This window comes from Mesitornis unicolor, unplaced genomic scaffold (assembly GCF_000695765.1).
Source record: "Mesitornis unicolor isolate BGI_N332 unplaced genomic scaffold, ASM69576v1 scaffold4143, whole genome shotgun sequence".
Classification (NCBI taxonomy): Eukaryota; Metazoa; Chordata; class Aves; order Mesitornithiformes; family Mesitornithidae; genus Mesitornis; species Mesitornis unicolor.
This window is the reverse complement of record NW_010175215.1, coordinates 24273-32332: the sequence shown is the minus strand read 5'-3', so window position 1 is coordinate 32332 and position 8060 is coordinate 24273. Positions and strand designations below refer to the sequence as shown.

The window sequence follows — 8060 nt, the reverse complement described above, 5'->3', positions numbered from 1 at the left end:
ATTCCTGCTACCTCTGAACTGTCTGACAACCAAGCTCATTCTGTGTTAATCCTCATTCCTTGGGCACCAAGTGGGGCTGCAACTTCTATTCTGTTGAAACCAAATCAGATTTTGCTTTTTATTAATAACAGACCTTTTTTTTTCTGTGCATGTTTTTAGGGAGTGTGGAGATTATTCTCAGACTTGACATATGATTAAAATTATGGGTCGGAATGTCTTCTCAGACATAGGAGGGTGGAATTGTTCCTCTTCTGCCAAATGTACTGCTTAGTACTGGGTTGCCATATGAAAGCAGTGTCAAATAGAGAGACCAGTTATACTTACTTTTGAAGAACAGAATTTGCACTGTAGCCATTCCACTGTTCTCTAGGATTTAGTGTGTTTTCATTAAAGTTACCTGAATATCCTAAAAGTTTTAAAACCTTTTATTTTCCCCTTGCTCTCTAACAGGTGGAAAAGGAATGGGAGGCTGGGAAGGAGGGATCCGTGTCCCAGGAATAGTTAGATGGCCAGGAGTGTTGCCTGCAGGGACAGTTATCAATGAACTGACAAGCCTTATGGATGTGTTCCCAACAGTGGTTCACCTGGCTGGAGGGGCAGTGCCTCAGGACAGGTACAACGTTGGTGTCATAAACCATATTTGCTCCCTTTTCTTGATTTACGTGGAAGCTGACTATATATATCATGCAGCCTAACAGCCATAGGCTTAATTCTGTTTGTTTCTTAATGAGGTAATTCTCTAGCTTCCTTTCTGTGTAGCTTTCCTCATTTTGTCTGCGTATATGGAAAAGGCAAAATTTTCTAATCACTAAAAGGTAACCTGGATGATCTGGGACAATGGAATGACTGCAAAAACTAAAAGAAACAAAAAAACCACCCACAAACAAAAAAACCCTCTTTCAATCTTACTTTTTCAGAAAAAAATCCACAGATATTCACAAAACTGGTTGGTCCTGTTAAAGTACTAGGACAAGCCCTTTCCAAGACTAGAAAGCTTGGCTCTTCACGAGTAGAGAAGGTCAAGCAAATGGCAAATGGCCTGCATTTAGCTGTCAGTACCAGAGAAGTAGCTTCCTTCATAGTAAGAAATTTGTAACATCTGTGTTAGACTGGTGGTGTGTCACTAACTCACTAAACCAGCTCTTGGTCAATGCAATAAATGGCTTTTTAAATTCTTTTTCTGTGAAGCCTCAAGCTCACAGAGCTATCGGTGACTTCCATTTCAGGAAGCGCAATTAAAAGCTGTGAACCATGCCTTCACTATGTTTATCACTTACTGTAATTTTCTTACAGTAATGGTAACTTATCGCCCAGGCAGGATGTGTGAACTAGCTGTAATTGCAAAGACTACTAGTAACTGCTAATCACTGGTCTCCACCCATCCACACAATTAAAAATCTCCGGGAAGTAGCGAATGAATTCCTTGTTTTGTTTTGCTTGTGCACACAGCTTTTGCTTTAGAAATGGCACTTGAAATCCTAAGGCTGCATACATGGAGAGCGACTACTGCTCACGCTCCAGCTGCAGACTGAAATTCTTAAGCAGCCTGGTGACTCCTGTCTTCTCCATCAGGGTAATTGACGGGCACACCTTGCTGCCTTTGCTGCAGGGAACAGTCCAGCACTCCGAGCACGAGTTCATGTTTCACTACTGCGGTGTGTTTCTGCATGCAGTGCGGTGGCACCAAAAGGACAGTGAGTACAACCATTTCCCCCCTCCTGCAGATCAGAGATGATATAATGACCTCTAGCTTCCAATAGACTATCATATAAAAACATACATACATATATCTGGAGTACGTTTGTTGCCTCAGACTCTCAGTTCTTCAGCAAGGTGCAGAAAGGCTTCGTTGTTAGCTGTTCTGCCTTGCCCAAGATGAAGGGTTGTGCTTCCAGAGCCTCCCTGTTGTTGCAGTGTTTCTATTGTTTTTGCTGCAAAAGCATTCAAGATCAGCTTTAGTGTAAAATTGAAGAAAAAGGAACTGCATACATAAGGTCTTTATCTTAAGCAGTAGTTTGTTTTCAATAGCCCTGTCTTATTTGTTTCATTTTTTTCCACTGTGGCATTAGACAAGCTGACTGCAGGTGTAGTGCTTTCCTTTTCCAACAAGCAGTCAATCTTTGCTGATGTTACTCTCCGTTACAGTGTAAAAGTGAACAAGCCCATGACCAGTAGCTGTGTCCTTATTCCTGCTCAGAATGGAGGATGGCATTTGTGTGGCCAAACGCAGGTGCCTTGATCTGGACTTGTTGTGTTATAGTTACTGAGAGATCCGGATGTTTACAGGATATGATTCACCTCCTTCTGATTAGCACATCTGAGCTAGATCAGTCATGCCCCTTTCTTTCCACTGACTGATATAAAAATGAGCTTTATATTAACTTAGTTTGTTGAGATGAATTATACATTCTGTGACTGGATGACATGACAGTAAGGTGGTGAATTCATGGGGATACCGTACTCAGGTTTTTTCATTCTGCACAGCTGGAGAAATGCAGAAGCCAATGGAGCAGGCTATGTCTGCTCATCTTCCTATCCTTTAGAAACTTAGATGTGCCCCTTTAATTTTTATTTTGCTTTTCCTATCTGTGAAGTGAAAGAAGAATTAAGGACTTCTTGAGAGACTGCAATTAGATAACAGTTACAAATGCTAGGGCATTCTTCCACCAGCAGCTGTTCACAGTCAGCTGGGATGCTGACAAGGAGCTGGCTGTTGGAAGAGCACTTTGAGAGCTGACTGTGGGCTAAGATAACCTTAGGCAGCCCAGCAGGAAATCCTTCCTATGTCACACTGGTAACTGAGAGATCCTTCTTGTGCCCACTTACATTTCCTTTGTGATACTTTCTGATACAATGACAGGCCTTTGGGCAGAGCTGATGCTTGGTGCAGTCACAAGCAGCCCTGGTCTCAGCAACTCAGTCTGCGTTGCTGGGGGTTTGGATGACCTGATCCCACCATGGCTATGAAACCAGGTGATCCCAGTGAAGGAACCACACTTTAAGTCCTCAAAGCCAACACTTTGTCTGTTTCAACTAATTACTTAACTAAGGAGACCAGGACTAGAGTTTTTCCTCTGGGCACAATCAATATCTATCATCTCGAAGTGACGTGTAAATCACTACCCTGCATCTTTGCTCTTCCTGTGGAAACTGGGCCTCTGAAGTAATTATAAATCAAGATTAGTTGAATCAACCCCAGAACCTGACACTTCAAGCACTCAGTTTAGGTTAGGGATCATCTCCCTCCCTTGTTTTCATGGTGTCTTTTTTTAGTAAGCACATTAGTATGATTAAAATATAGACAAAAAACATAGGAGGAGGGACTGCTGTGCTCCTTTCCTGGTGAGTGCTGTTGCAAATAGGCCAGCAACGGAGAGAAATGGCTGGCAGGAGCTGGGGTATGCAGCGCCCACCTCCCACCACGTCTCGCTTAACTCGGGCCTGCCCGTCCGCTAGCACCGTGAGGGTCAGGCATGAGGGACTGCTTTTTGAGCGGGACCGCGGCGGCCGCTCTGCCCTCGGCCAGCCGCGCAGAATCGGCGGAGAAGCCGCCGCCAGGGGGCAGTGCGGCACCGCCAACCGCCACCGGCCAACTGCCACAACAGTCGCCTGGCAGGCGGCTCCAGCGACCGCTCTCCGGGGGCGCCAGTCAGGCGTCAAGGGATGCTTCAGACGAGGATGTTATGGAAAAATTTAAAATAAGATAAAATAAATAAAATAATAATAATCTCTCTCATTTCAACAGCCTGAACTTGGCAGAAGCATGAAAGTCACCACTTTGTATCTCTCTCCCCACGTATCCAGTAGTCAGCAGACCAGTAAATTAAGAGACCTACAATGATAGTCTAGTTCTTAGAGCTGCCACAAGCAATGTGAGAGATCGGTTCACCTGACATGGACTGGTCCCGCTGTAAAACTGCCAGTAGCATCAGCCTTGATCACATCTAACCTTGAGCCCATTCACCTGTTCACATTATCCAAAGCAAAACAACAGTCAGAAGCTTAAACCTCCTATGCCTCTAAATCCATCATTTTTCTTGGAGATCTCAATTTCTTCTTAATACATTTTTTTCTGGGCAGAGAAAGCTTTGTCTGACTGCAGTGACTCTTGGACAAAATTTCTGCTGGAAGAGTCATGCCATATTTCCCTAGTGAAAGGCTAAATACATACTCCATCAAGGGATGTGTTTGAAGAACTGATTTTCAGGTTAAAGGACTGCTGGTTTAGCCACCTAGCTTTTACCTCTTGTTCTCCTAGGCTATGTAAGGTTTGTCTAGGTCACAATTTTAGTTCAGTTCGGAAGCAAACTCCTCTTGAGCATACATTGTGCTTTGGGACGCATTCTGGAGCGGGCTTGGAGATCATTACTTCAGTTTAAATGAAACTAAACTATAAAATAGGCTTCAGTATCATACCTTGTATTCTCCCCTCATTAAAAGATGTTGTGTTGACAGGACCACACAAGAATTAACCCCCAATGAAACACCCCCAGACAAACACAGCATGAGTGTGAAGCCATCAATAACTTCTGCTCTACAGATCAGTTTCAAATAGGCCACCTGTAACATAGACACAGACACAATATGCAGATGCATGTTTTGGGGTATTCTGTGTTCCTATGAAGCCACATGCACAGCTACATCTCTTGTGCATGCCTTTCTCCAGGTTTTCCTGTTGAACCACAACTGCTCATGGCAAGGACATTGAAAACAATGTAATGTTCTGCATATGAAGACTAATCAAATATTGCCGTGTGCCTGAACTTTCAATCAAGCCAGAAATCCAGATTCTTTGCTCTGACTGCCATTGCTTCTGACTTAGCTAACAGACTTTTTAGAGTCTGCTTTAGCTCATTTACAAGTATATCACGTTCATATTACATATTTATTGTCTGTTTACTTCTAGCTATTCAGCAGCTAGCTATGAAGCTATTGTGTCCTGAGGTCACCCAGGCAGGACTCATCAATTAAGCCCTTCACTGAAGACAGAAGAATCCTTTGTCTATATGTTAAAGAGTCCTTTCCTCTACCACAGCACAATAAGGCTTCTTAGTGACAGTCCATTTCTTTCTGCTCGTTAAACTGACTGATTGTTACCAGATGGGTTTGAGAGATGTTTGGATTGAATGAGCAGGTTTCCTGTCCCTTGGATATATTATATTAACATGTTGCCCTAAAATTCACACACATCCTTCAAATTCTGTCAGAGCTACTTCAGTAGCAAATTGCATATCCCTCTTTGCCTCTTGGAGATGACTAAAACCCCTGCTGCTTCCATCAACGCTGATTTCTACCACCTTTTTTTTTTTTCTTCATCCTGCTGTAACCCAGCTGTCTACTCAGCTCACCAACACAGGTTAATTACAATCGGCCTCACGGTATCCTTCAGAATGAACTAACAAGGACTTGGCTCTCTCCCACTCCACACCTCCAGTAACTGTTTGCAGCTGTGAAAAGCGAATGTTAAAATTTTGCAGAATCTGAACAATTCTCCTCAGACACTCTACACTCACTTCTCTGAACTTCACTGCTCTGAAGTTATGAGAAGTTCAGCTCAACTATTTATGGAAAATAATAACTACTCAGTTTGGTTTTTCTGTACATTGATCACAAATTCCCACCCAAACAGAGCTGAGGAATACTTGTCCTTAGTAAGCCTTCAGGAAGTGAGCCCATTTCCTTCCAGAAGTCCGCCTTCTGCAACCTTTCTCTCACAATTTCAGAATTGCAGATATTGAAATCTGTAACATTTCCAAATGTATTATGCCAAAATATTTTGCAACATCATCCCTCCACAGCATTGCAGAAGCTTAGCTTAGCAGGACATGAAAACAAAGGAGTGGAAATAAACGTACATAGCCAGTCAGCCAACCAGTCAGCAACCAGAGAGTTTAAGCTAAAACATTATCTGAGTCTTAATATCTGTTACTTATTCCCCCTCAACTTTAAAGAAGTTAAGTTTTATTTGTTAACAAAATATGTTCTAGCAGTAGTGACATGACAGAGACAGATGAATAAAGCTGCAAACTCTCAGTCATGAAGAACAGCTCTGGGGACAAGAGAAGGAAGGACAGTTCAGCTGGTTCCATTCAACCAAAAGGAAAATGCCACACAGGGACAACGCAGTTGTCAGCTATTTGTGCTCAATGCATTACAGATGTGGCTCCAAGAGTTGAATGCCCCCTTTCTTCTCTTCTCCCTTTTTTGGACACAGTCTTCTTGTTGGACACATCCTTGCCTCCAAGTTCAGTGTAGTGCTTTCTAAATGTGGGGTGAGGAACAGGGACAAAGGAGAGAGGAGGAAGGAAAATCTTTTGAACTGCATTCAGATTTAGTCCCAGGCATTTGTAATTTCTTCATTACAAGTTACAGAGCTGCACTTATTCCCTGGTCAGCGTAAGAGCTTGGTAAAGTACCAAGCTCTAAAGCTACAAACTAGTTGCCTTCATCCTGTTAATTTAAAAACTAGACTCCAGTTTCTACTGTTTTCATGGCTTGCAATTATCACCCTATTTGAAAGTGTGCTGGAACCTGAGCATGGAAATGAGCTGTAATCAGTTTCTGCCCAGGTGCTCTTCTTGTCTCAGAAGTAGAGAGACTCAACAAAAGAACCACCTACCAGTACCCACACCCAGAAATTGGTGGCTACATTCTTCGTTCCCCACCCCACCTCAAAGAGGCATGTAAAATTTTAAAGGGACACAGGAAAGTGGCAGAGACTTCTCTGCACTCAAAATATCAGACCTAACTATCCACATACTGCGTATGACCCAGAGCTCAGGTATGCCCATGAGCCACAAAAACCATTCTGAATTAATGCCAACTCACAAAAGAGTCTTTCCCCCATACGTGACAACCACAACATAAGCTTGCCCTTGGAGCAAAGCAGGTCACTTAAAACATGAACCAATCTTTCAGGGCCCTCCCCTGACTCCTCATACCATTAAACTGCTCAAATGTGCTTCTTCCGTCACAGGTGGCACCATATGGAAAGCTCATTATGCTACTCCAGTATTTCAACCAGAAGCCTCTGGGGCCTGTTTCAGAAGAGGAATTTGCCCATGTTTTGAGGATGGTGTAACCCATCATGACCCTCCGCTGCTGTTTGATCTCTCCCAAGATCCTTCTGAGGCGAACCCTCTGTCAGCTGACACTGAGCCCTTGTTCGATGCCGTAACAAGGAGGATAGGAGAAGCTGTAGAAGAGCATCGCAAGACGCTGACTCCAGTCCCACAGCAGCTGTGTCCTTACAATAATCTATGGAAGCCATGGCTGCAGCCATGCTGTGGCACATTCCCCTTCTGTTGGTGCAATGAAGAAAACAACAAAGCAGATGGCATACTTTAACAACACCAAAATCAAAGTACAGTTAGCTTGAAAAAAATGTAGTAGTCTTCACATTCACATGACTGCAGTCATACAGAGATATGGGCCAAATTACACTGGAATAACTGAAAGGGATATTACTGATGCTTTTTATTCGACCCTTTCTCTCACTCACAGAAATTCAAGCAGCCTGTAGTTTAATTAAAAAACTGAAAATGCTCCAAACATATTCCACCTATGAGTCATCTGTATAATCTACCCCTCAAGTGCATAATTCTGGATCAAATAGCCAAATAGATGAAACTTTTTTTTTCCTTACTGATTTTCAAGTCAAGTAAATTATGAATAATAAGAGAGCAAACTTTATTTGCAGCTGTTTGTACACGTAATACGCTTGTTAAGTCAACAGGACTAAGGCCAAGAGGGGATCTCTATTCGGGCCTCATCTTTTTAATGAAAAAAATTGTCCTGTGCTTAAAAGCAAAATTGCACATTTAATTTTGAAACATACTAAAACACATTGGCCTCTAAGAAATAAACACTTACTGATTTACAGGACTTCTTTGGCTCATCTGTACATTTAGTTATCTATCATGTAAGAATTCTCAGCAAAAACTAAACCGACAAGTATGTTTTAAAAATTAGGTAGCTAAAGTTATCATCTCAAGTTCAGCAGTGAAGTTTCTACCTATTCTGAAATGCTAAACCACAGCAATTCCTACTGACATAGATTT

General features: G+C 42.5%; 1 protein-coding gene across 1 annotated transcript in view; it reads left to right on the top strand.

Moving 5' to 3' along the window:
• Positions 1–7383, top strand: part of LOC104538185 (arylsulfatase D-like) — a 17001-nt gene extending 9618 nt beyond the window's left edge. Inside the window, exons 8-10 of the mRNA XM_010181294.1 lie at positions 451–613; positions 1573–1694; positions 6977–7383. Coding sequence (XP_010179596.1) covers positions 451–613; positions 1573–1694; positions 6977–7347 — 656 coding nt within the window. The 3' untranslated portion in view covers positions 7348–7383. The remainder of the gene's footprint in view (positions 1–450; positions 614–1572; positions 1695–6976) is intronic.
• Positions 7384–8060: the final 677 nt, after the last annotated feature.